Here is a 26,192-nt window from a genome sequence, read left to right as displayed (position 1 = left end):
AAGTTGGATTCAGGGACATCAGCTCAACTGGGAACATTCTGGAACTCAGAACTTGCCAGCAGGGTGCGTGGACACCATTCTGCCACCTGTCCCTTCTCCCTCCTCCGGCCAAAAGGCCTTTCTCAATATACATTGGAGGTAGGAGGGGGGTGGGCAGAGTTTGTAGCAGTTGCTGCCTGTTTCCAAGATCCCAGAACCCCCTACAACACCGCTGTCCAAAAGACCTTTCTGCAGTGATGAGAATGTTTTCATATTTGCCCAATCCATCAGGATAGCTACCTGCTACATGTGAATATGGAGTGCTTGACATGTGGCTGAGGAGCCACATTTTAAAATTTTATTTAATTGTAAATAGCCATACAAAGATAGCTTCTGGCTACCATATTGAGTAGTGCAATTCTAGAACTTAACAAAAAATTTGTTCTGATGTCAAATCTCATCCTACCATAACAAAAGGTGAGAATCACCAGTTGAAGGGGAAGTGGGGGCCCAAAGGCTTGGCTCATCAGCCTGTTTTGTATGGCCCTTGACCATCCCCACCCCCGCCAAGCAAAGGGCTCTAGATGCAGCGGTTCCAGGTGGACCAAGGCTGTAGAGCATGCGTGCCTGAGTTCACTCACCTCCCCCTAACCCTTTTCCCTTTTTAAAAAGCACTTCCTGGCATTGGCAGTGATGTTTATTTCTCAGGGGTGGGGAGTTATATACAGCAGTGACCCCGATGCCCGGGAGCCCCTCACCCCAACCAGAGAGGCTTGGGTGGGGAAAGGAGGCGTTGGCAGAAGGCACACAGTGGCAGTGGCCCCCGAGGGGGCCAGGGATTCACGGTGAGGATGTAGTGTATCCTGGGAGACCCAGATGGGGAAATAGGCTCGGTGAGTGCAGCTGGTCCCAAGAGCTCGTGCTGGTGGTTCCCCTCAGGCCCGGCTACAGGAGGACGCAGGGGCAGCCCCCGTCTTTCTTCCTGGGGGCGCTGGGTGGGCTGGGCGGGAGTTCTTGTTCCTGGTATTTCCTGTGGGAAGAGGCTGGTGAGTCTGGGCCCCAGGAGCTGGGACAAGGACAACAGGAAGGGGGCTCTGCTCACCGGACAGCCCGCACCAGCTGCTCAAAGGCCTCATCTACATTGAGGCGCAGTTTAGCTGAGGCCTCGAAGTAGGCCACGTGGTGGGAGGCCCCAAAGGCAGAGGCTTCCGATCGGGGGACCTGGTGGGAGACACGGAGGCGTCAGGCCCCTGCACTCACAGTGGCCCTCAGCCCTGGGAGGCAGAAAGACACACTAATGGGGTGTGCTGTCATGACGGTTACGTGGGGTAAAGGCTCAAGTAAAAAAGTTCCCACGAGATTGGAGGGAGACGTAGAGGTGGCTGGTGCCGTCTAAGGAGTCAGGGAAGTCCCCATAGTCGCATGCTTTTTGGAGTGTGAGATGCTGTCTGGCAGAGAAGTCGGTGTCCTCAGTCAGGGGCCTGAGCAAAGCTCAAGGGCTGGACGTCCCCAAAGGCTTAATCTAAGGACGAGGTGTGTGTGGGAATCACGGAGTCTGTGTGTATAGGGAAGTGGCGAAAGCAGAGAAAGGAAGGGACAAGGCCATGGCGGGTATCATGTGCCACGTGGAAGAGCTGGGGCTTCCTTCTGGGGGTGCTGGGAAGCCATGGGGAGTAGGAGGTTAGCTGGAAGGGAGAACCAGGAGGCTGGGACTGGCTGACGTGGGAGGCAGGTGACCTCTCCATCAGGCCACCTCTCCTGGGAAGTCCTGTGTGCAATGCTGGGGACTCAGAAGTTCTGGCTTGGGGGCCATATATCTAGTGAGGCGTGCAATAATGGGGGGAACAGGACCACAGGAGCTGATGTGAGGAGACCCAGGAGGTGCTCAGGAAGGGGCGTCCCAGGCCGAGATGGGGTCCCCAGGGTCCCAGACCTGGCGCTGTGTCTCCAGATCTGCCTTGTTGCCGACCAACACGATGGGGAAGTCGTCACGGTCCTTGACTCGGAGGATCTGAGTGAAGAGCTTGCCCACCTCGTTGAAACTACAGATGAGGCCAGAGGCATGAGGTCCAGCCAGTGGATCAGCCCCAGTGCTCCCCTGCCCTGCTGCCTGTGACCCCTCTCACCTCTGCCGGTCGTTAATAGCAAATACCAGCAGGAAGCCGTGGCCTGCACGCATGTACTGCTCCCGCATGGCACCGAACTCCTCCTGGCCTGCAGTGTCCAGGACTGCAAAGAGGGGAGAGGGGGCCACCATAGGGACGAGGCTCCCAGCCTGACACCCCCAGAAGCCCTCAGCCCCCCCATCAGCCCCCCCATCTGCTGCCTGCCGCCCTCACTGTCCAGCCGGGCTGGGACGCCATCCACGGTGCAGATCTTCGTGTAGGAGTCTTCAATGGTGGGGTCGTAGTCAGACACGAAGTAGGACTGGTGGGGTGGGGTGAGGACACTTGTTACTGCAGTGTCTCCACAGAGGATGCTGCCCTGTTGCTGGCCCCTGCCCCTGCCTTTCTCTGCCCCCTCCCTGGGTCTCTGTCCCCTTCCCAGTCTCCTTTCTGCCTCTCCTGGTCCTCTCTTTCTGGAGTAAAGTAGTCTCCCACGTTGTGATTACGTCCTGGCTGTGTGGCAGTGAACAAATCACTTCCCCTCTCTGAACCTCAATTCCTCATTCAGAAAATTAGAATAAAAATAGCACTACACTTAGTCCTGTGTTTGTGAGGTTCACAGAGAATCCCCGAGGAGCATCTAACATAGTCTGTACATTCTAAGTGCTCAGTTATCGGGAGCTGTTGTCCGAAATACCTGCCTGTCTGTAGCTCTCCCTCCTCCTGCTCCTTGTTTCCCTCCTCCGCCTCCTCCCTCTGCCCCTCCTCCTCAGGCAGCTTCCAGTGTCTCCTCCCAGGGGAAGGTCCCGATGCCAATCCGACAGCCGAGCAGCTGCCCCGCCCGCAGGCCGGCCCTTCCCTTCCTGCCTGCAGTCAGGCCTTTGGGCCGCTTTGGATCTGCCCCTGGGTGCAAGAGGCCCCAGGCTGCGGTCTCTACACAGGCAGGGGCTCCCATGCGGGTGCTGGCGGGGGTCCCTTGAGGGGTTGGGGGCCCAGAGGCCTCGGTGGTAGCATCTCAGGAGCAGACACCTTTTTTAGGGTTTCTCTCAGTGGGGGGTTTCCCTTGGGAAAGGGGTGGGGGGCTCCTGGGCAGGGGTGGATTTGCAGGAGAAAAGGGGTGGTCTGGCAGCTAGGGGTCTGAGGGCTGTGTCCTGCTGGTGGGGTGCCTGGTGAGGGCTTGTCCCAGACGGCATGGGGACCTGGCCCTGTGGTTGGTGGGATTCGGGGCATGTCTTAAGAGCACGTTGGGAGAATTTCATGGGTGAAAAAAGGGGGTAAGGCTCCAAGGTGTCTTGGGCACATCTGGGAGGCTTCTCATGGAATAGAGGTGCATTTATGGGGTTAGAGAAACTCCTAAGGAGCGGGTCTTTCTGGGGTGTCAAGAGTCTGGGGACTTCTAACATGGAGATAATTTGGGGGCTACCCAGGGTTTCTGATAGGCATTCAGGGAGTCGGAGTGGAGGAAACTCAAGATGGAGGAGTGGGTGGTTTTCCTTGGGTGAGGGTGGAGGTCTGGCTCTGGTGGGATGGGGGATCCCCAGGATTGGGGTCTTCAGGTTCTCTGGAAATGGCCAAGGGAAGGATCTTTTTGAAATCTCCTAGGTCTGAGGGTGCCTCTCTCAGGACTAGGTGGTCCCTGATGAACCTGAGGGACAAAGTCTGGGCATAATTTCTAGACTCTGGGGTAGGTCCCTGGAGTAGCGAGCATCCAGACTGGGGGAATCTCAAGGGCGATGGGCACAGGCCTTCTCCTGGTTGGGTTCTGGGTGGATCAGAGGGGAAGCTGGGATCCGAGATTTGGGGGACATAGGGCTCACGGTTGGAGGAGGTGACACCTAGTGCCACGGGGGCTCATGAGTGTGCTTAGGGTCTGAATGGAGCTACTCTGGATTTAGGGTGCTCTCAGGAGGCTTTCAGGGTTAGGTCTGCAGGGAGTGGGTCTCAGGATTCTAGTATAGGAAGAAGGTCCCTTGTGTAGGGCGCAAAGGCCCTCAGGGTCACAATGTGAGGGAATTTTTTAAGATCAGAAAGTCTCATAGGAAGGTCTCAGTGATGGATAGAGGGTAAATAGGGGCCTCAGGGATCCCCCAAAGGGCTCAGTTCTGGGTCCCGGGGGCACCCACCCGCCCCGGGGTGAGGGCCCACTACCTGGATGAACTGGATGGTCAGCGCACTCTTGCCCACGCCGCCGCCGCCTACGACCACCAGCTTGTGTGTCTCGCTGGGTAGGGGGTCCCCGGGCCCCGGCCCCCCGCCCCGGGGCCGCCCCCGCCCCGTCCCGGACGCCGCCCCGCTGCTCATGTCGCCACCGCTGCCGCCGCCGCCGCTACCGCCTTAGGGGGGAGCTGGGTGGGGCCTAGGGATGGGCCACGCTAATAAGGCTACTGCATAATCATGATTCCGGGAGAACGGCTCCAATCTCGGGACACTTAAGGAGGAGGCAGGACCAGGAAAAAGGAGGGGTTATGCTAATAAGAGCAGGGAAACGGCGTTCTCCGAGAAGGGGAATTCCGAGCGGGGCGGGGACATGCTAATAAGAGCTGGGCTCACCCAGATCTGCGCCACGCGCTTTCGGTGGGTGGGCCGTCTGGGGGCGGGGATATGCTAATAAAGTCTCATTCTTTCTGCAGACGGGTCGAGAAGATCCTTCAGGGAGAGGCTATGCAAATGAGACGCGCTAAAACACCGCCTCTCCCGGCCCCAGCCCAGAGGCTTGTTCTAGTAGGCGGGGCTCGCCGACTCGCGCGGCCGTATATAGGCGCGCTGAGCTAAAGGAGCCTGTCTTGAGGGGGAGTTCACCTCTCTCCTAGGAACTTATCCAAACTCAATTTATCCGGGCTCAAGACCTGGATGCTGGAGTCTCCGCCTGCTAAGGGACACAGGCTTCCGGTTCCCGGGGTCCCAGCCGAGCGGAAGACAGACTGGGAGGGGAGATGGGGCCCTGAAGAGGGATAGCCGGGTAACGGGGCAGGGAGGGGCCGTGAGATCATTGCATTCCTAATCCATGAGCCAGCTCGCCCAAGCCGGGACGTCTGGGTCATGAAGGGCCTAGGGCTAGGATTTCTGGGTCTTGGAGCAGGGGGAAGCTGAGGGCCTAGACCCCTCGGTCCCTAGGAGAGAATGGGCCTGGAAGCCTGGATTCCTGGGTTTCCGGGAGGAAGGGATCTGGAGGTCCTTACCTACTAGATTCCGTAAAGGAAGGAGCTGGGGACCCAGACTCCTGGGCTCAGTGGTTGAAGGGGTTGGGGACCTAGAATTCTGCATAAGAGAGAATTGGGGTGGGGGGACCTGGAATTCTGCATCCGAGAGAATTGGGGTGGGGAACAGGAATCTGAGGAGGAAGATCTCGGATTCCTAAATCCGAGGGAGGAGGGAAATGGGAGTTTGGATTCCTCTGCTTTAAATGAGAGGAATTGGAATCTCGGCCTTTCTTTCCTAAATGAGGAGGCTGTAGGGTCGGGCTCCTTGGTTCTAAATTTAGAGGGGACTGGGGGATCTGGATTCTGGGATCCCTAGAACGTGGGTGGGGCAATTCCCAGCCAGTCCGGTTTATTTTATACTGCCCACTCTGAGAAACTACAATTCCCTTGCAAATGTCTCGCCGATTGCTCCTTACGTCACTTCCCGTTCCGCAAGCTCTTTCCGCGCGCGCGCAGTGCACTGTGGGGCCTCATCGCGGGCTACCGCAACCCCGCCCATTTTCACCTCTCACCCCATCGCTGTCTCCGCGCGACAGAGGCCGTGCGCGGACTACGCCTCCCGGCGTGCATTGCACGCACCCCTGTAAATGTGCCCCGCTGACTGCTGGGAAACTGAGTCTGGAGCCTTCCCACCAGCCTTCACGGCACCGTGCTCTGTACTTGAAGTCCCGGCAAGCTTGGCGGCGTTTTAGCCCCGCCCTGCTCCTCCCTCTGCTCTCGATCCCCTCCGCCCCCAGTCCGCCCCGCCCCGCGCCGGGGGCCGGAGCCGCAGCCCGAGCGGCGGGGTAAGATGGCGGCGGCGGTCCTGGCCGTGGGGCTCGGGCCTATCGGGGTGGGCGGGGCGGAGTCGGGTCGTTAGTTGTCCCGGGGTCCTCCCCACATGCCGCGGGATCTGGAGGGCTTCGCGGGGCGACCTCAGACCCGGCAGCGGCGGCCGAGCTTGGCGCCGAGCGGGGGGGCCTTCCTAAGGCCCCGGGACGCGTCTGTGGGTGCTGGGGGACACCTACAGAGCGTCCCCGTGAGGACTGGGGACGTCCACAGGACTGGACCGAGACTGGAGACTGCCCTCCATCATATAGCTGGCCTGGGTCATTTCCGTAGGCACTGTTGATCGTCTTTATGGGTGACCGGCGGCTAGGGTCTGTTTAGACGGTTCTGGGGCCATTTTGAGATCTTGAGATATGTCCCAGGGGTGAAGGAGGTCTGCAAGAGCTGAGGAGTATCTGCAGAGCCATCTATAGTGCCTAGGACATGTCTTTTAGGGCCGGGAGTGTCTCCATGGGCTGACCTGAGGATGCAGCTCACCTACATGGGTCTGTGGCCATTTAGCAGGCCTGGAAGAGCTGTTCCAGGGCTAGTAGGTCTTCTAGGGCCACCCAGAGGGGTGGAATGTGCCCACTAGGGGAGCGGGGGGTAGGCAGATACTGAGATGTGCTGAGAGTCGCCAGTGTCTGGGGAGTGTCCAATCTGATTGACAGGAGGCTGGGGGCAGTTAGAAGGACCTGGAACCATCTAGGTGGCTTTGAGTGTGACTGCAGGAGTGCAGTCTCTATGCCTGGAGCAAATTCGAATGTCTTGGGGCCATATCATCATGTGGAGAATAAGACAAAGGAACGTATAGGAAAATTTTGCCCAGCTCACATGTACTTGCACTTTAGAATGGAATTAAAATGAAAAATATTTTAAAATTCTGTACTGCCCTGGGGCTGTAGAGTCAGAATTAGTGCACATTAGCCTAGGAAAGTCTGTAAGATCATCTAGACTCATCTAAGTGCAGGGCTTTCCAAACTCTTTTGACCTTGATCTACCGTGAGAAATACATTTTTCACTGAGACCCAGTACATACCAATACATGTATTTAACTAATACCAAAACCCCAGTAATTAATATTCTCGCTTACTACTTATAGTACTTAATACTATGAATGGCGAATAATTTTCTACTGTGTTCAATTTACTTTTAATAACAGCTATTTGTGGATTGTGCCACAATCAGGCTCTGGTTTGGGAAACACTGATCTAGAGGAACATAGCAATGTCTGCAGAGGCTTCTCATGTTGAAAAGATTAAGGGAGCTGCGGGTGTGTCTGCAAAGCCTGTGGCCTGTCTAAATAGGCAAGGGAGCATCTTCGTACCTGCGGAGGATTTGGGGATCTGCACGTGGTCAGTAGATCTTGATTCAGCCTCTGTTATGTGACAGTCACTCTTCTGCATAGCACGAGCTCCCCCACCCCCCACCTAGGTGCTGGAGAATGCTCCAGGGCTGGGAACTGTCTGTAGGGACTTCAGTCAGTGGGAGATAGGGAAGGAGCCACAGGCTTTTAGAGAGTTAGGAGGCTGCCTATGGGAGCTTTGGCTAGCTTGGGAAACTGTGATGGGAGGGGGACCCGGACAGAGGGCTTTTCTTTGCAGGTATGCAGCCGAGAATTGGGGGGGAGACCTGGGCCTTAACAGTTAATAAAATAAAGATAATTATTGTTACTCTGTATTGAGCAGTTGGGCTGTGCTGACTCTGTGGCAGAAGCCAGTCTCCATTCAGTTCTCACAGGCTTCCACTGAGGCACATACTACTATTGTGTTTATTTACAGATGAGCACATTGAGGTGGGGGTTGGCGGTTTTGAAGCTTTCTGGGAACTTTGAGACTGGATCTAGTTTTCAAAGTCGTAGATTTGAGGGTTGCAGGGAAACTTAGACCTGAAATCTTCATACTTTCTGAAGCATTACTAAGACACCCACCAATCTAAAGGATTATCTTTCAACTTTGATATAATCTGAGAATTTCTGTGACGTTGCAAAGGCTTCAGCCATGCTTTCCTACAATGGGCAGGTAGACCCGTGGGGTCCGGTGGACAGTATGTCACCTGAAAGTAGTGTGTTCGTTTTAAAAGTGACATGCAGAATTTGTAGATCACTCTATCATAGCTCCATTTTATGTATATAAATACAGTTTTTTTGGTTCCTCCTCACTGAAGGAAATTGATGCTTGAGGAAGTTGAGTGGTGTTTGAGGTGCACCCAGCAAACTGGCACATATCTCAGTTTGGGAAAGGTGGGTTCATGAGACTATGGGACACAGTATTTGAGAGCACAACAGAAAAAAGCCTTGGCATTGTGTTGGCTGCCAGAAGGGCGGGCAGCGAAGTCTTAAAGTTTGGTTGTGGGGGAAGCAGTAGGAGCTTGGGAGAGGGCTGCTGAAATAGGAGTCTGGGAGGGCCTCCCTTGGACAGAGGAGGCAGCTGAAATTCGGACAAGGGCAGAGAATTGCTCTCATCCCTGTGGTGTCTGCACTGAGCCTGGTACTCACCCAAGGAATGGGATGAGGAAAGGAATGAGAGGAGGGGCACTTTAAAGGATGCTGAGCCAGGTGATGTGGGAGGCCCCAGAGGAGGGCTCTGTGTGTCCATCCCCTGCTTTACCCACTTCCACTACCAGTCCTGTCCCCACCCACCCCGCCTCCTCTCCCAACCCACCCCTTTAACCACCAGGTGACCATGGAGGAAGAAGATGAGTCTAGAGGGAAGACAGAAGAGTCAGGCGAGGATCGGGGTGATGGTCCACCAGACAGAGACCCCATGCTTTCTCCTTCTGCCTTTATCCTGGTGAGGCTGCTACTTGCTGGGCCACAGGGAAGGAGGGACTGGGAGTCCAGATTCCAGGACCCGGTTCCTGGGCCCAAGGGGGAAGCGGGCCTGGGGGTCTGGACTCCCTTGGCGTCTCTGAAGGGTTGGAGTCTTGTAGGGTAGTCTGGAATGGCTTCCCCCAGGAGCAGAGCTTGTGATCATTTGCACATAGCCCCTGACTGCCCCTTTCCTTCCACCCTTTTCACCCTCCACCATTTTTTTTCAGCGGGCCATTCAACAGGCTGTGGGAAGTTCCTTGCAGGGGGACCTGCCGAATGATAAAGGTATGATGGGTTCTGGTTCCCCTTAGGGCCTCTCACCTGCACCCCACCCCATCTCTGCATCTTTTATCCTAATTTCTCTCATACACTTCTCTGGGGCCGTCTGGGTGCCACCCTTGTGCTGGCACAAGGGCTGGAATAGGGGTTGGAACCTGTGGCTGCCTTGGAGAGGCTCACAGTCTTGTGGAGGGGAGACATGGTCACAGCACAGAGGGAGCTCAAGGCATTGTGAGAGGGCAGGGGGCCCCCCTGAGCTCGTGTGGAGGAGGTAGGGTCTGGGAAGGCTTCCTAGAGCAGCAACAGGTGAACTGGGTGTTTAAGGACCTAGCAGTGCTGTCTGGTGAAGAGGAAAGCCTGGCAGGAGGAGGCATGGAACCCGTGGCAGGACTGAGCTTCAGTTCTTGGGCTGGTGGGCCGGGGGTGTGTGCCAGAGAGAGGCAGCAGAAACCCTCAAGGACCATCACAGCCGTGCTTGAATATCACACCAACCTGTTGTCCTTCATCCTGAGGTCAGCTAGGAGGATAAATGGCTGACAGTTGGAGCCTCAGAAGGGTGCTGGGGAGATCTTTGCAGCACCCGGGTTGGGAGGTGGTGGATGGAGGGTGGGTGAGCAGGCAGGAACTTGGTTCTCTTGTCAAGAGCCAGGGCAGGCTCCTCCCTCCTCTGCCCAACATGGCCTCTGCATCTAGTGTCCTGTCTTCAATCCCCCATGCAAATCTCTCCAGATGGCTCCCGATGTCATGGCCTTCGATGGAGGCGCTGTCGGAGCCCATGGTCAGAGCCCCGTTCCCAGGAATCAGGGGGAACTGACACAGCTGCTGTGAGTAAGAAGAAGGGGCTGGGGGCCCTGACTCTTGGGACAGCAGGAGGAAGGTCACCGGGGTTGGGATGGGGAAATGGGGCTGGGGACTCAGACTCCTGGGTCTGGAGCTCTGATCAGGGGCAGTGGGGAGGGTTGGGGGCAAGGCAGGTTGAGGGAATTGGTTGGATCTCCACATTTTCTTGGGGTCTCAGATATCTGGGTTCCTGAGGGGTGGGGAAAATGGGTATCTGGGTTCTCACCTGAGCCAGGGACAAGGTGGACCCCCCTCCTGGCCTATTCCAGGTGTTTGACATGGCCGCAGACAGCTTCCTTGTGGGGCTGGTGAGCATACTGGATCCCCCAGACACCTGGGTTCCCAGCCGCCTGGACCTGCAGCCTGGCGAGTGAGTAGCCGGGCAGCTGGAGTGGGAGAGGCCCCCCTTTGTGGGAGCAGGAAGCACCCCTGAGGTTCACTCATCCTTTCTGCCTTGCAGAAGCGAGGACATGCTGGAGCTGGTGGCCGAGGTCCGAATAGGGGACAGGGATCCGATCCCCCTGCTGGTGCCGAGCCTGTTGCCCCGTCTCAGGGGCTGGAGGACAGTCAAAACGGGTATGTGGGTCCCAGGTGGAGCTGGGCAGGTGGCCTCAGAGTTATGCAGGAGTCAACTATTGTTAGTAGTAATAGTAGTGATGAGGGAGGGGTCGTTTAGACGGAGCCTTCAGTGCTTTTTCCTATGAGAGTGCTGTGAAGGCTGTATGTATGTACAGATGTCCGTAAAGTACAAACTGGTGCGGTAGCTAGTGCATAGGAGCAGTTAGCAGGCGTGGGGCACTGGGGGCCCAGGGCTGTACAATCAGATTAACTGCATTGGGAATTCATCTCCCCATGAGAGGGATTTCACTTCTCCATCTTCCAGAGGATAAAAGTCCAAAAGATGAAAGTCACTTACTCAAGGTGGCCCAGCCAGTTGTTTAGTGCTGTTGTTCCTGGGCCCTGAGCCCCGAGCCTGGGTCAATTTGAGTGTAAAGCCCAAGATGGTGACTTCTGGAAAGTGTGCCTGCCCAAATGAAAGTCTGCAGCCCCGCCCCACATGCAGTGGTAAGCCAGTAAGCAGTGTAGAGCAGGGGTTCTCAAACTTGAGCTGGTATCATAATCGCACAGGTCACTGGGCCCCTTCTGGGGTTTGTGATCCAGTGGGTCTGGGCAGGGGTCTGGGAATTTGCATTTTTAACCACCTCTCAGGTGATGCTACCTGCTGTTCCCAGCCCCCCGTACCGTGGTGGAAACCCCGGGTTTAGGATTCCCTTCTGCGTGTACGTATGTGTTTGGGGAGGGATGGAGAGGAGAGGAAGGCACAGTCAGTGCAGGTGTAGCCGTAGGCCAGCCGCGAGCAAGTGTCGCGCAGAACAGGGCTCCCACGCTTTCTGTGCTAGTTCACAGGTCCTTTGTCCTTTCTTGACATCTGTGGGTCAGCCTGTCCATCAGGCTCAGGGGACATTGAACCTGGGGCCTACCACACTCTTGGGGGCCAATAATGGCATTTCCATCTTTTTCAAAAATTGGAAACCAATGCAAGATAAGTAAACAAACGGGCCGGGCAGTTCTAATAAAACTTGGCTTACAAAAACAGATGGCATGTGGGTTTTGGCCTCAGGCCTTAGATGATACAGGTACGGCTGGAACCTAACAGTTGTTTTTGGTGGCGGATGTGGGAGCGACTCGGGTTATGTTTCACTTTCTTATTCCAAGGTTGTTTTTTTTTTTTCTTTTATTCAGAAAATAATAATAAGAACTTAGGTAAAAGAAAGAAAAATGTCACCCACAATCCTCTCCCATATAAAAAGTATGCATTTCTAGAAGGTTCCAGGCTGTAGATTGGTTTATACTTCAGGTGAAGGTGATACTGAATCACAGGGTCGTGAGGTATCCCCAGGTTCTTCAGGTGCAGCTACTCATCTAGTCCCGTCCTGCTGCCTGGGAGCTCTGAAAGACCACATCTTCTTCCCTGCTTCGTTTTCCTCCAGAGCCCTCAGCGGCTGGCAGGCCCTGTGCTTTGCCCATTGATATTTCTCTGCCTGTTTGCATGTAAGCTCCTGACAGCCGGGATTTTTATGTTTTGTTCCCCATTCTATTCCTAGAGCCCGAAGTAGTGTCTGGTCCAAGACAAAAATGCATTGCATGAATGTGCAAACCCCCATTTTATAAATGAGGAAACCAAAGCAGAGGTTGAGTTACCTTGCTCTCGGTGACATCACAGAATCACAGACTTCACAGATGAGGGTTGGGGGACAGGATCGAGATTGGGAGGGAGCCCAGGAGTTGCCCTCTTAAACCCATGCATTCCTGGCACTGGCCACATGGCCCTTGAAGTTAAGTGTGGCTGAGGGGCTTTGGGAATCCATCCTGTATGTCCGAGTGCTGGCCTGGCTGCCCATCCGGAGAGCAACCTGGTCAGTTGTCTCTGTGTGTGTGACTTGTGGCACTGATACTGCAGTGCTTAGAATGCAGGGTCCCAGGAAGGCAGATGAAGTAGGAAAGCAGGATGCCCGTACTATAGGAAGGAGTGAACACTGGTTGCCTCTGTCGGTGATCAGCGGTGGCTCTGAGTCCTGAGCAGATGTCGCCCTTGGACGGGGTTTTTGACAGAGTGAAGCGCCCAGGTGGGACCTCGGGCTGTCAGGGCCCCTCACAGCCTTGCTGCCCACTGGCTCTGGAGAGGGAATTTCACCTCCTTCTCACACAATTGCTTCTGTAGGATGGAATCACTTCCTGCAAGAGGCAGGTGGCACCGCAGGCCAGAGCTTGGTCTTGCAGGTGGTCTTAGGTTTGAGCCCCCTGCTCTCCCGCCCCAGCCTGCACCTCTGTAGTAATGTCGCTGCTGTCGTTTGTTAGGGCACTGTTGGGCTGTGGGCCACAGATGTCTCAGGAATGGGAGTGCAGACTTGGGGCCATATTGACCTGGTTTGCACACCGAATTCTCCCTGCTGACTGCTCTCTGTGCCTCAGTTTCTCTTGTAATGAAGCAGTACCTACAGCAGAGTTAGGGGCACCGTAGGAGTCAGTACATATAAAGCCTGGGAGCAGGGCCTGCAGAGCAGGCCTGGTGCAGCAAGGAGGGATGGGGGGTCGGGTGGATGGGGTGCCATCCTGCCTGCAGCCCCCTCTGCTGGAGGGGATGGCGGGACGTGCCCCTGACTGTGACTCTGTCTCCACTGTTCCTTTGCAGTTTCTCCGCAGTCTCACTCCTCCCGACCCACCTGTGCCCGCCACCACCTCACCTTGGGCACTGGAGATGGGGGCCCCGCCCCACCCCCTGCCCCCTCTTCTGCGTCCTCCTCCCCCTCTCCTTCCCCCTCATCCTCCTCCCCTTCCCCGCCTCCCCCTCCACCCCCGCCAGCGCCCCCGGCCCCTCCTGCCCCCCGATTTGACATCTATGACCCCTTCCACCCCACCGATGAGGCCTATTCCCCACCGCCTGCTCCAGAGCAGAAGTACGACCCCTTCGAGCCCACTGGCTCCAACCCCAGCTCATCAGCCGGGACCCCCTCACCGGAGGAGGAGGAGGAGGAGGAGGAGGAGGAGGAGGAAGAGGAGGAGGAGGAGGAGGAGGAAGGCCTGTCCCAGAGCATCAGCCGCATCTCAGAGACCCTGGCCGGCATCTATGATGACAACAGCCTGAGCCAGGACTTCCCAGGTGACGAGAGCCCGCGGCCGGAGCCCCAGCCCCCGCAGCCGGCCCCGGTCCCCGGAACTCCGCCGCAGGCCGACTCCACCAGGGCCGAGGGGGCCACCCGCCGGCGGGTCTTCGTGGTGGGGACCGAGGCGGAGCCCTGCCGGGAAGGCAAGGTTTCGGTGGAGGTCGTGACGGCAGGTGGAGCCGCCTTGCCTCCCCCGCTGCTGCCCCCCGGAGACTCAGAGATTGAGGAGGGCGAGATCGTCCAACCCGAGGAGGAGCCCAGGGTGGCGCTGCCCCTTTTCCGGGCCAGCGGCCGGGCGGCCCGACCTCCCCAGGCAGCCCCAGCCCCCCAGGCGGCCCAGCCGCCCCCGCCGCCGCCCGCCCCCCGGGCCCCCGAGGGGGACGACTTTCTGTCGCTGCACGCGGAGTCGGACGGCGAGGGCGCCCTGCAGGTGGACCTCGGGGAGCCGGCCCCCGCCCCGCCCGCCGCCGACTCCCGCTGGGGCGGCCTGGACCTCCGCCGCAAGATCCTGACGCAGCGGCGGGAGCGCTACCGCCAGCGCTCGCCCTCCCCGGCCGCGGCCGCCGCCGCCGCCGCCGCCGCCGCCGCCCCCGCGGGCCCGCCCACCCGCAAGAAGTCGAGGCGGGAGCGCCAGCGGAGCGGCGGCGAGGCCAGGGAGGCCACCGCCGCCTCGGGCGCGCAGCCAGCCCCGCCGGCGCCCGCCTCCGGCTCCCCCTGGGACTCCAAGAAGCACCGCTCCCGGGACCGCAAGCCCGGCTCCCACGCCTCGTCGTCCGCCCGCCGCCGCTCGCGCTCCCGCTCCCGCTCCGCCCGCCGCCGCTCACGCAGCACCGACCGCCGCCGCGGGGGCAGCCGCAGATCCCGCTCCCGGGAGAAGCGGCGGCGGCGGCGGCGCTCGGCCTCCCCGCCCCCGGCCACCTCCTCGTCGTCGTCCTCGAGGCGCGAGCGGCACCGCGGGAAGCACCGGGACGGCGGCGGCGGCGGCAAGAAGAAGAAGAAGCGGTCCCGGTCCCGGGGCGAGAAGCGGTCTGGGGACGGCGAGAAGGCCGCGGCGCCCGCCCCGCCGCCCCCGGGCCCCGCCTCCGTGGGTGGCGAGCGGGACAGCCGCCGCCGGGGCGCCGTGCCGCCCTCCATCCAGGACCTCACGGACCACGATCTCTTCGCCATCAAGCGGACCATCACCGTGGGCCGGCCCGACAAGTCCGACGCCCGAGGCCCCTCCCCGGCCCCGGCCGTGTCGCCCAAGCGCGAGGTCCTGTACGACTCCGAGGGCCTGAGCGCCGAGGAGCGCGGAGGCAAGGGCAGCGAGAAGGACCGGCGCCGCTCGGGGGCTGCGTCCTCCTCGTCCTCTGCCCGGGAGAAGGGATCTCGGCGGAAGGCGGTGGATGGGGGCGACCGGGACAGGGACAGGGACAGGCCATCTAAGAAGGCCCGGCCCCCCAAGGAGGCGGCGCCTTCGGGGCCCCCGCCGAAGCCGCCGGTCAGCAGCGGCTCAGGCTCCTCGTCCTCGTCGTGCTCCTCCTCCTCCCGGAGGGTGAAGCTGCAGTCCAAGGTGGCGGTGCTGATCCGCGAGGGCGTCAGCAGCACCACGCCCGCCAAGGAGGCCGCGTCTGCCGGCCTGGGCTCCATCGGAGTCAAGTTCAGCCGCGACCGCGAGAGCCGCTCGCCCTTCCTCAAGCCGGACGAGCGGGCCCCCGCCGAGGTGGCCAAAGCAGCTCCGGGCGGCACCAAGCCCAAAAAGACCAAGGTCAAGGCCAAGGCTGGGGCCAAGAAAGCCAAGGGGACCAAGGGAAAGACCAAGCCGTCCAAGACGCGGAAGAAGGCCCGCGGTGGGGGCGGCGGCGGCCCTGTGACGCTGAAGAAGTCCAAGGCGGATAGCTGCAGCCAGGCAGCGGGGTCCAAGGGGGCCGAGGAGACGTCCTGGTCCGGGGAGGAGCGGGCAGCCAAGGCCCCCAGCACCCCGCCGCCCAAGGCAGCCCCTCCGCCTCCTGCACTCACCCCCGACTCCCAGACTGTGGATAGCAGCTGCAAGACACCCGAGGTCTCCTTCCTTCCGGAAGAGGCCACCGAGGAGACTGGCGTCCGAGGTGGGGCAGAGGAGGAGGAGGAGGAGGAGGAGGAAGAGGAGGAGGAGGAGGAGGAGGAGGAGCAGCAGCCTGCCACCACCACGGCCACCAGCACAGCTGCCGCGGCCCCAAGCACTGCCCCTAGCGCGGGGTCCACAGCTGGTGACTCGGGGGCGGAGGATGGGCCGGCCACCCGCGTCTGCCAGCTGCCCACGCTGCCCCCACCCATGCCCTGGAGTCTGCCCGCTGGCGTGGACTGCACCACCAGCGGCGTCCTGGCCCGTGAGTGTCCCGGGGGCCGGGGCAGACAGGGTCGGGAGGATGAGGTCCGACGGGGACAGATCCGGAGGCAGTGGGGATGCCTTGGAAGGGGTGGGTGTGTAGTGACCCCGACTGGGAGGGCTGTGGGTGTGTAAGGGGTGATCAGGGCCCGCCCAGAAGGCTCTAGCTGTGGAGGTGCACTGGAAGACGGCAGGGTCGGCAGGGCCACAGGAGTGGGCCATGTCCTAGGCTCTGCCTAGAAGTGGACTGGGAAGACTTTGTGGAGGGACCAGAAAGAACGGGGTGAGCAGGGAGCAGTGTACCTTTGGGGATGGCAGTAGGCTGCAGGGGGCTTGGGACAGAATCTCATTTCTGCCACTGCCTTGTCGCTGGGTGACCAGGCCACATATTCCCTGTCTCCCCACACACATACCTTGAGTTCCAAGAACATGCAGGCCGGGGCTGGTATGTAGGTGACATACCCAGTTCTGAGCCTGAGAACCTATGGCCTGTCCAGGGTCCCAGGGTGGGAGATGGCAACGGGTGGCTAGGTAAGGCTTCACCTCCCCTTTTGTCAACTCCCGACCTCCCTGCCACCAACTCTCCCTCTCTTGCAGTGACTGCACTTCTCTTCAAGATGGAAGAAGCCAATCTGGCGAGCCGAGCAAAAGCCCAGGAGCTGATCCAGGCCACCAACCAGGTGGGCTCCCCTGGGAAAGAGTCCCCACAGCCCCTTCTCTTATCTACTGCCTCAGGTTAGGAGAGGAACTACAACTCCCAGCAGGCCCTGGGGGCAAGGTATTGGCCAGAAGAGGAGCCTCTTGCCCCTGGGACTGTTGGGAAGCCAAGATGGGAGCCATAGGGGTACTCATTCCCTCTTCCCCTCCCATTGTTCATCCTCCTTCCGACCTCTTCCCACAGATCCTCAGCCACAGGAAGCCGCCCTCCAGTCTGGGGATGACACCGGCCCCTGTGCCCACCTCTCTGGGCCTACCCCCTGGCCCCACCAGCTACCTGCTCCCTGGTGGCCTCCCTCTGGGAGGCTGTGGCTCTACCCCTCCCACCCCCACTGGGCTGGCTACAGCATCTGACAAGAGGGAGGGCAGCAGCAGCTCCGAGGGACGTGGGGACACAGACAAGGTGAGCTGGGCCTGAGACAGGTGGGTCGATGGTGACAGTTTTATAGACAACGGGAACGGATACTGAGATGCAAAGGCCCAAGGAGAATTGCAGAGACTGATGCTAACAGACAGGAACTTAGATAAAACTGAAGTTGGTCAGTCGTAAGGAACTAAACATTACTTGTGTGAATGAATGGGAAATGGGTACTGGGCAGCTGTTTAAAAATGACGTGTGCATATACATAGATAGTTATAAAAACACGCACATATACTCATACCACTACAGTCTACCCCTTGGTTACCTATCCCTGCCTCTCTGTTTCTGCCTTCCCATTTTTTTGTGTAAGGGAAATGGTGGTTTACGAAAGAAAATTCAAGCGTGTTTCCTAGAATGGGGGCCAGGTGAATACCAGCAGGTTCGTATTTGGCTCCATCTGGCTCCTACTCACAGGTTCAGGGCCGGTCTCCCTTTGGTCAGGTCTGGGTGCTTTTTTGTTACAGTCCAACAGCCTGTTGCCAGGTGGTGGCATTGCCCACACCCTATTTAGCTCCCGTGCAGTGCCAGAGGGAAAGCAGGAGAAACCCCCGTAAGACCACCTGTGGGAGAAATGGCGGGCACAGTTTTGGTGGTCCCTTGTCCATGGCACATGCTGTGGGCTACAGGACAGGGACAATACAGATCCTGTGACCACAGCAGGTCCTCTGTTCTGCCAGTCAGGCTGCCCTGGTCTGCTGTCTGCCCATTGTCCTCCCTTGCCACATCAGAGACGGGTGTGGGGAGAACCCATTTTTTGTGGCTGTAGCCCTTTAGAAACCTGCTTCCCGTTGGGCCAGGAGGCCTGAGGATTCCCTCCAGGGCAGCTGGTGGCTCCTAGCAGTGCAGCCTGCCGAGCGGCCCCATTGCTCCTCTGACCGTTGGCATGCTTGTTGAAGATGCTGGCCCTGAGGTGTCCTGCCCTTGCCAGGCCTCAGGGTACTGCTCCCATCTTCTGGCCCTGGGGCAGTAGGGAACAGTTGCCCGGCCCAGGAGGGTGACCTCCCTGCAGTTGGTTCTGGGTGACTGTCCACTGTGTCTAGGGAGAGTCCGTGACAGAGAGCCTGGCTCTGGTCTGGGTTGCTCTGCCACTGGAGACTTCTTATCTGTCAGCTTTCACAAAGATCTTACTGGAGGCGGGGGTGCAGCTCTTCTAGCGCAGCGGGGTTGGGGTCTCTAGCTGCTCTCTGACCTGGCCCCTCCCTTTTGTCCCCGTGGCTATGACCTTCAGAGCAGCCACAGCGTCCCTTGATTGGCTGCTTCCTGTAGCCTCCATCTATGTCACCTCCCCACAGGTACTGTCCCCATTTTACAAGTGAGCTGCAGAGGGTTCAGTCCCTCATCTGAGTGTGGCGTGGTGGAACCAGGATTCCAGCAGCTGTGTGCCATCTCCACAGCCGGACCTCAGCCTGCCAGGCGCCCCAGGCTCAGCTCCCACCCCCACTCCCTGCCCCAAGCCAGGGCCCCCGCCAGTGCCCCTCAGAAGTCAGGGCAGTGTCAGAGCCCACACTGGGCCCTGCCACTCCCGTGACGGGAGGCCTTGCCACACTTGCCTGCTGTGTAGTCCCAGTAAGCCCTGGAGTCGGTTAAACCAGTCATAACTGCTTGGTAATCTGCCTCCCCACCAGACTGTGAACTTATAAGGACAGGTGTCCCGGTCATGGTCACCAGGGACATCCCAGGGCCCAGCCTAGAGCAGATGTTAAGTGACATCCAGAGACCCACGTCTGGCCTGGGGTCCAGGTGACTGCAGCAAGAGGAGCACAGGGCAGACCCTAAGCAGGACTTCCACCTCCAGAAGTAGCTGGATGGTCAAGGAGGCTGAGCAGGCAGGTGCATGAGAGGATGCCAGGGGTTCTGCAGGAACTCATCTGGCCTTTGTGGTCCCTTCCCCTGCCAGTATCTGAAAAAGCTGCACACGCAGGAGCGGGCGGTAGAGGAGGTGAAGCTGGCCATCAAACCGTACTATCAGAAGAAGGACATCACCAAGGAGGAATACAAGGACATCCTGAGGAAGGCTGTCCACAAGGTGGGGCCCAGAGCGGGACAGCTGCTCAGCATTGGGGGAGGATGGACGGAGAGACGGACGCATGCAGACAGAGGTTCACAGGGAGGACAGAGGGATGGTGGGTTGGCCTGGAAAGCAGAGAGTGACAGGATTTCCTCAAGCCTACCTGGGCCTGTTCTGCTGGCATTAGGGGGTCAAGTAGGGATATTGTGGAGCAATCCCCATCCCAGCCCCAAGCTGCGCTCTACAGTCCAGGTGGGAGGAACCCTGGGGGCTGCTGGCAGTGACTGCAGCTGCCCCTTGCCTCCCAGATCTGCCACAGCAAAAGTGGGGAGATCAACCCGGTGAAGGTGAGCAACCTGGTACGGGCCTACGTCCAGCGCTACCGCTACTTCCGCAAGCACGGCCGCAAGCCAGGGGACCCCCCGGGACCCCCACGGCCGCCCAAGGAGCCGGGGCCCCCTGACAAGGGTGGTCCAGGCCTGCCCTTGCCCCCTCTCTGAGACCCTCTGCTACCCCTTCCCTCTGCCTTCTAGGAATTCTGGACGTATTTATGGCTCCGCCTCCCCACCTCCCTCCTCCTGTCAGTGGGATGATTGGGGGAGGGTTGCTGCAGGGGAAAAGGAGAGCCCCCTACCCTGCCCAGCCCGGTGCCCGTGTCCCTTGCCCCAGAACCTGTCCCCATCGCTGCCTCTCTGTTCGTGCTCCTACCCCGATTTCATTAAAGATTTCATGAAATGTTACCCCCGAGCCCTATGATTTTAGCCCTTTCTTTTCAGAGACCAGTGTGGGAAGGGTTTGCGGCAGAGTGAAGGAGGTTTAGCCCAATTCTGAGGGTAGTTAGCAGGGAGGCCAGACTGTGTGACTTGGAGCAAGTGCATTCCTCTCTCTGGGCCTCAGTTTCCTTATCTAAAGTGGGTGTTGTGGGGATTAAGTTAAGACCCCCCAGGCAGGTGAAGCACTTGGACCTGGCACGCAATAAGCTGTTGTTGGTGATGGAAGGCAGGGGCCCCGGGCTCCACCTGGTCTACGCCTTCTGAGCTCTGGGCACCTAGGTGCTATTTGCCTGCCTTGGGATGTCCCAGAAACAGGATCTTTGTCCCCCACCAAGTTGGTTTCTCTTTTCCCTAGTCTTTGAGGCTGGGGTGATCTCATTCCATTCCCCCGAGAAGGAGAGGGAAACAGACATGGGGCAGCAAGGACCACACTGGGAGGCAGGGCTGTGCCGGCCTCCATCGGACCCCGTTACGCAGAACCCGGGCACAGTGAGGAGGTGGTAGGGCCCAGGGGGCTGGAGTGGCTGGGCTCCAGGACCAGGGCCCAGAGAGCCCCTTTACAACTGCCCGCTCCACCCCATGCAGCAGGGAGCCCACGGCCCAGAAAGGAGGACTTGCCTGAGGTCACCCAGCAGGAGTTAGAAGGGGACCCAAGTCCCTTCCATCAACAGGACAATCCATGCGAGAGACTCTGGTTGCTGGACTTTGGCCCAAACCAGGGCTGGTTCTTGTCTATAAGATGAGTTCTGCCACAGCAAAGTGGGGAGATCAACCCAGTGAAGGTGGGCAAGCTGGTACGGGCCTACGTCCAGCGCTACCACTACTTCCGCAAGCACGGCCGCAAGCCAGGGGCCATGCTTTTGCTGTGGCAGAACTCATCTTATAGGCAAGATGAGTTCCAGAATCAGCCCTGGGACCTCCCTGGGAGAGCAGCAGCCTAGAGCCAGACTTGGTTCTGACCCACCTTGTGTTTCCTACTTTGTGACCTTTGTGCCTCTCCAATCCTCAGTGTCTTGGTCTGTAAAACGGGGGTGACTTAAACCTCCTCACCAGGTCCCTGGAAAGAGGTAAGGAGGGGACGAGTTATCAGCTGGCCCTTATGCAGTGAGCATCTGGGCTGTGGGTGGCTTGCACAGATGGGTAAACTGAGGCCCTAAGGAATAATGCCTAGCTTGAGGTAGAGCAGGCCTGGGGACCCCAAACACCAAAGAACACAAGTGGTAACTGGCAAAAATAAAGTTTATTGGTCAAGGTGAGGAGCAAGGGGCCTGCACCCATGAGAAGAAGGGACCTAGAAATCCATGTCCTCGATCAGGTCCTGGAGGTAGGCCTTATACTGGTCCGAGGTAAGGGAGAGTGGGTAGCTGTTGGAAATGTGCAGGTCCACAGTGTTCTCCAGGGAGGAGGCACCCCCTAACCGTGCCATATCCAGCAGGGCCCTGAGGCACGTGGGAACAACCTGCAGAGGTCAGGAAGAAACCTGGGTCAGGGAAAACACCCAATACTGCCCATTGTTGGGGGTGGGGTGAATGGGTTACAACTCCCAGCAACCCCCACCACAATCCAGGATGAACCATTAGGCTCATGGCTGCTGCGAGTTGTAATTTTCCCCCATTCACAACCATGGGAAGCCAGAGAAAGTTCCTAGGGTTCAGGCTGCCGTGAGGTTCTCAGAAGTTAGGACTCCTGGGAGCTGTGGTTCCTCACAGAGGCTGCTAGGACTTGTCCACCAACTTCCACATGGTTTCGAGAGCTGAAAGTAAGCTCTGGGGGTGAGGCCGCGGGAGGGATACCAGAAGCTCCTGGTGGTTAGAGACTCTTGGAAGTTACAGTTTCTCAGGAGCTTCTGTAAGTTGTAGTTCCTGGGAGCAACCTTTTCCCTCCAAGATACACCCATCAGGTCCAGGAGCCCAGGGCTCAGCACCTTGACCATCATGAGCCTCTTGATCCACGGCTGCTCCTGGGGCCATGGCTCCCCCACGCAGAACCAGAGGGTGTAGCGTGGCGAACGTCCACTTCCTTCGATGAAGGCAACCAGATCTGGGGGCCCAGAAGCCTCATCAGGAATGGGAAGCAGCCCTGTACTTGCCCTCTCCCACCAACTGGAGTAGGACCTTCACCTGCTCCTCTGGCATAGAGCCCAGTGCACCTCTGCCCCCATCACCAGGGGCTAGAGACCTGGGGAATGTTCCCACAGTCTGGCCCAGACTTAAATGCTCCTCCTCCCTCCCACTGGAGTGGGGCTGCAAGCTCTGTCCCGACCCGAGCCTCAGCATTTGGGAGGAAGAAGCAGGCCTGGCCAGGGAGTCACTCCCCCTGTGACTGTGGAGTACGAGTTGCTCTTTAACCCCAGAAGGCCAGGCTTTCTGATATGTAGCCATTAGTCGTAGCTATTTAAATTGTAACTCATGAAAACCAAAAACCAAAATTTAAAACTCAGCTGTATTCCCTCACCTAAGAACCGCATAGCCAGCTGTGGCTGGTGGCTACCATAATGGACAGGGCAGACGCAGACCATCTCACACTGCTGCAGAGAGTCCTGTCAGACAGCAAAGTCCTAACGGGTTTCTCTCGCACACGTCTGTCCACCGCAGTAAGGGGTAATAATGACTGTGGCAGCTAATTCCCTGAGCACCTTCCGACACGGGGCCCTGTGCCTCCCACCAGCCCCTGGCAGGCAGGGAGAGAGAGGAGACATCCTCCAACTTGACAGACGCAGAGCAGCCTAGTTCGTTGCCCCAGGTTAAACCACAGGCAGAGCAACAGAGTCAATTCAACTCAGTCCCCAACCTCCAGACCCCCGAATTCTTCCCACAGCAGAGCTAAGGCCCCGCCTCACTCACCTGACACGAAGGGCTTCAGGTCGAACACGGCTCCTTGCTCGTCCTTGGGGACTTCGCCGTTGGGCCCATGACCACTGTCCGGGAGGAGCTCCTCGCCCACGGCCCAGTATGTGTGGCAGTGCCCCAGCCTCTGGGCCCAGAGCTGCTGCCCCGCCCTCCCCAGAGCTAGTCCTCCGCCCAGGCAGCTCAGCACACGCCTCACGTAGCCCATCACGGCCCTGTCTGTCAGGGACACCCCAGGGTCTGGCAGTCTTATTGGCTGCCCTGGGAGTGTGCTGTCCCCGGCTTCTGGCCCCACTAGCCGCAGGCCCCCTGGGCAGAAGACAGTCTGCTGGAAGACTTGGCGGCCCCGGTAGAAGGCAGTCACCTCAAACTCCCAGTCTGAGCAGCGGCAAGAGCGATGTGAAGGGGGGAGAGATTGAGAGTGTAAGGGTCCCAGCGCCCCAGCCCCTCCCAGCCCACAGCTGGCACTCACCTTCCTCGGGCACCAGCAGCCGTTTCAGTGGGTTTTCAGGGGATTCCAAGTTTGGGCAGGGAACAGGGCTGTCCAAGCCAGCGGTCGGTAAGAACTGCGGGGGGTTCTCAGGGGCTACCGCCAGGCTCGAGAGCCCCCCATCTGGGCATGGGACCAAGACCAAGTCACTCAGTAACTCCTCCAGAATGTCTTCCTGTAGAGAAAAAAAAGGAGCCAGGCATTTCCACAGCCTTTTCAGGAGACTTCATATAGACTAGGCCTTGTGGCCCAGAACTGTGGGGACCCAGAGAGGAGTCAGAGCTCAGCTGTGCCTCAGGGGGCTTCCAGTCTGCAGGGAGACCACCATGGGCATGGACAGCAAAGTCAGCACTCTGACATATGCTGGGTGCTATGATGGCCCGGAGGGAGCAGCTAATTCCAGCCTAAAGATGAGACCCACTGCAAGCAAGACTCGGTCAGAGAGGGCTGGGCAGAATTTCAGCAAGGATTTCCTCTGCACAGGTATCAGCAAGATCAAGGGTAGGGAGGTTCTGAGTATCCAAGAGGCGGAGGGTACCCTGCACAGTGAGGAAAGTTATAGAATCCTGGAAAGGTGTTAGGGCTTTGAATGCCTAGGGAAAATCGAATTTTCTCCTAAGGATGCTGGGAAGCCAAAGAAGGACTGTAAGCAGGCGAGGGACAGGTCAGCTTTAGATCAGGTTGGAGACAGACTGCAGGGGAGAGAATGGAGGCTAGAGAGGAAGGGACAATGGTCTAGGGGAAAACAAGCAGGCCTGAACAAGATGGGATGGGACAGACTGAAGCCAGGAAGACGGGGGCAAATTCTTACCTGGGTATCAGAGGCACTGCATCTGCTGTTGGTGTCTGGAGAGGTGTCCAACTCAGGAAAGTAGCCAACTCCTGTCAAGAAAGATGGTCAGTGGGATAGGGGTGCTAGAAATCACATCACTCCATGCAAAGCCCCACTTCCCACACACCTGTCACAAACTCGTAGATCTTGTGCGGGTCGTGGGGGTCCTTGCTCCGGTCCTCTGCTAAACGCAACACTTCCTTCCGGTTCAAGGCAGACCGGAAATTCCTCTTCCAGGTTGGCAGATCCGGCTTATCCTTCCCAGGGGTATAGGCACCACTGGCCTCGGCCCAGGCCTGGGGGACCAGTGGTACCAGGATATGGGAAGGATGCCTTAGGCCCTGCCCCAGGGGCCTTAACACCCTCCTCCTCTGCCATGTTCTAAAGTGTCATCCCCAATTCTCGATTCTCTGCCCCCATCAAGTCCATCCATCACCATCTTTCAAAAAACCTTTGTTTTCTAAGCCAGCCTTACAAGTTCTATTCCGGTACTCTAATTCCACCAACCTACCTCAGGACATCCTCATTTAATAACCCCCAGTCCCTTTGCACTGTAACTCGGATCATCACCACTGCTGTATCCTAATTTGGTGGTAACTAACCTCAGTTTGGGGGCCGCGTCTCGCCTCTAATGTCCCAAGACCCACCCCCAGAATTCTACAACGACGAGTCCTGCCCCAAGCGATCCCGGAACTCCCAGGATGTAATTCCTTCACTTTTCCGACTCTATTCCCGAAACCTAGCCATTCCATCCCTGCCTGATATCCGACACGCATCATAACCCCGGCTCCACCGGTTCTAACTCGACCTACCTCCACCTGCCAGCATTAGCGAAGGCCCGCCCCATGCACGCTAACCCCGCTTCCTTGGTCTGGCTCCCTTGGAGTCCACCCTGCCCGCGCCGGGTTTCAGGCGTGCGGGCGCGCAAGCACCTGGAAGATGCCGAAGTCCTCCTGCTGGGCATCCTGCCGCAAGCCGTGCTTCCAAGGGATGCGGAAGCGCCTGCGGCTCCCGTCCAGCCAGGCCACGCCCTCCAGGTGCCCCAGGTCCAGCTGTGACACCAACCAGGGCAGAATTCGCGGCTTTTGGGTTCCCATGGTAGGGCCTGTGCGCAGAGGGTATTCCTGGGTGTGGACAGCTTCCCACACCCAGCCGACCTGGTGGTTATGCACCCAGACCTCCCTCTCATGGAGCCATGGCCAAGTCCTTCACCTATATTTTCGTGGGGTACAAAGCAGGACTTCCTCCTCCCGTCGTCTAGAGAGAGTCCCCAATTCAGCAGACTCCCTCTCAAATCCATTTGAAAACCCCTTTCTTTCTCCAGCTTTTTCTGTGCAGACTCTTTACCCTCCCAACTGCACTCGCATAGATCCTTTGCTCTTTCCTTATGAGCCCCTGCCTTCCTACCCCACATCACCCAGTGCAGGTACCGACACTTCCGAGGTAGAGCCTGCCCTCGTCATTTCAATGCAGCCGCTATGCACATTAGACCTCTACCTCTCGCACTTAATCTAGTGTAGACTCCCTTGCACAGTTCCCACATAGAAGAGTCCCTCACCTATTTCCACCGTAGATCCTCCAGTCACAATTCCCCCCCAGACAGACAGCCTCCCCCAGGGCACACCCCACTTCCTAGAGTGGACAGCCTCCCATTTGCAGAGTCCACCTCTAGAGCTCCCAGTGTAGACGCCTCCCTGCTACTTGTTTAAAGATTTTCTCCAGCGTCGGACATTGCTTCACTGTTTTCCCTCCTGGCTCCACTTTCAGGACAGGCCCATCCTTTCTCCCGTTCCTCACTCGCGGCCGCCACCAACTCCTCGGTTCTTCCATGATACCTACGTACAAGGTCGGGGCGCGTAGGGTGCTGGACCCTGCCTTTAGGGTCCGGTAGCTCTTGAACTCACAGCTGCACACCCTCCTTCTCGTCAGCTCAGTTTTACAGCGGCAGGGTTTTCTTTTCTACCGGTTTCTTGAAATAAAGACAACTTTCTTGTCAGTTGGGTGACAAGACTCCAGAGCCAAAGAGGCGGCACCGAAAGTCCCGACGTCCCCCACCCCATGCCCTTTTCAG

At 58.3% G+C, this 26,192-nt stretch overlaps 3 protein-coding genes across 7 annotated transcripts; 1 reads left to right on the top strand and 2 right to left on the bottom strand.

Moving 5' to 3' along the window:
* Nucleotides 1–658: 658 nt before the first annotated feature.
* Nucleotides 659–4,416, bottom strand: RRAS (RAS related). The gene is made up of 6 exons (XM_036885465.2): nt 4,233–4,416; nt 2,319–2,406; nt 2,106–2,208; nt 1,913–2,021; nt 1,082–1,200; nt 659–1,009 (listed from the first exon to the last, which is right to left on the bottom strand). Exons 1-6 carry the CDS (start codon nt 4,383–4,385, stop codon nt 925–927), a joined length of 657 nt encoding a protein of 218 aa, XP_036741360.2. The 5' UTR covers nt 4,386–4,416; the 3' UTR covers nt 659–924.
* A 1,527-nt stretch (nt 4,417–5,943) lies between these two features.
* SCAF1 (SR-related CTD associated factor 1) lies at nt 5,944–19,920 on the top strand. 3 transcript variants are annotated; one of them, XM_036885464.2, is made up of 11 exons: nt 5,944–6,069; nt 8,770–8,883; nt 9,131–9,188; nt 9,912–10,006; nt 10,292–10,392; nt 10,483–10,598; nt 13,216–16,035; nt 16,632–16,714; nt 16,936–17,154; nt 19,070–19,198; nt 19,489–19,920. In XM_036885464.2, exons 2-11 carry the CDS (start codon nt 8,776–8,778, stop codon nt 19,678–19,680), a joined length of 3,921 nt encoding a protein of 1,306 aa, XP_036741359.2. In that variant the 5' UTR covers nt 5,944–6,069; nt 8,770–8,775; the 3' UTR covers nt 19,681–19,920. The 3 variants fall into 3 exon arrangements, with proteins under 3 accessions (XP_036741359.2, XP_036741358.2, XP_036741356.2); XM_036885463.2 differs by lacking the exon at nt 5,944–6,069 and adding an exon at nt 6,493–6,641; XM_036885461.2 differs by lacking the exon at nt 5,944–6,069 and adding an exon at nt 8,258–8,333.
* A 1,254-nt stretch (nt 19,921–21,174) lies between these two features.
* Nucleotides 21,175–26,187, bottom strand: IRF3 (interferon regulatory factor 3). 3 transcript variants are annotated; one of them, XM_036885473.2, is made up of 8 exons: nt 25,961–26,187; nt 25,054–25,226; nt 24,249–24,417; nt 24,101–24,171; nt 23,272–23,464; nt 22,797–23,177; nt 21,878–21,993; nt 21,175–21,412 (listed from the first exon to the last, which is right to left on the bottom strand). In XM_036885473.2, exons 2-8 carry the CDS (start codon nt 25,216–25,218, stop codon nt 21,245–21,247), a joined length of 1,263 nt encoding a protein of 420 aa, XP_036741368.1. In that variant the 5' UTR covers nt 25,219–25,226; nt 25,961–26,187; the 3' UTR covers nt 21,175–21,244. The 3 variants fall into 3 exon arrangements, with proteins under 3 accessions (XP_036741368.1, XP_057349566.1, XP_057349567.1); XM_057493583.1 differs by having other exon boundaries at nt 25,965–26,187; XM_057493584.1 differs by lacking the exon at nt 21,878–21,993.
* Between the last annotated feature and the right edge of the window lie 5 nt (nt 26,188–26,192).

The sequence above is a fragment of the Manis pentadactyla genome, chromosome 15, assembly GCF_030020395.1.
Source record: "Manis pentadactyla isolate mManPen7 chromosome 15, mManPen7.hap1, whole genome shotgun sequence".
Classification (NCBI taxonomy): domain Eukaryota; kingdom Metazoa; phylum Chordata; class Mammalia; order Pholidota; family Manidae; genus Manis; species Manis pentadactyla.
Note: the sequence above shows the minus strand (reverse complement) of the source record. Positions and strands in the feature narration are given on the sequence as shown.

Coding starts and splice junctions, on each gene's coding strand:
- RRAS (XM_036885465.2), bottom strand. CDS start 4,385: ATGAGCAGCGGGGCGGCGTCCGGGACGGGGCGGGGGCGGCCCCGGGGC. Junction 2,407..4,232: donor TGACCATCCAGTTCATCCAG/GTAGTGGGCCCT, acceptor CCACCCCACCAG/TCCTACTTCGTGTCTGACTA. Junction 2,022..2,105: donor GCTATTAACGACCGGCAGAG/GTGAGAGGGGTC, acceptor CCTCATCTGTAG/TTTCAACGAGGTGGGCAAGC.
- SCAF1 (XM_036885461.2), top strand. CDS start 8,265: ATGCTTGAGGAAGTTGAGTGGTGTTTGAGGTGCACCCAGCAAACTGGC. Junction 10,599..13,215: donor CTGGAGGACAGTCAAAACGG/GTATGTGGGTCC, acceptor GTTCCTTTGCAG/TTTCTCCGCAGTCTCACTCC. Junction 17,155..19,069: donor GACGTGGGGACACAGACAAG/GTGAGCTGGGCC, acceptor TTCCCCTGCCAG/TATCTGAAAAAGCTGCACAC.
- IRF3 (XM_036885473.2), bottom strand. CDS start 25,218: ATGGGAACCCAAAAGCCGCGAATTCTGCCCTGGTTGGTGTCACAGCTG. Junction 24,172..24,248: donor GATCTACGAGTTTGTGACAG/GTGTGTGGGAAG, acceptor CTTTCTTGACAG/GAGTTGGCTACTTTCCTGAG. Junction 21,994..22,796: donor CCTGAAGCCCTTCGTGTCAG/GTGAGTGAGGCG, acceptor CTGGGCCCCCAG/ATCTGGTTGCCTTCATCGAA.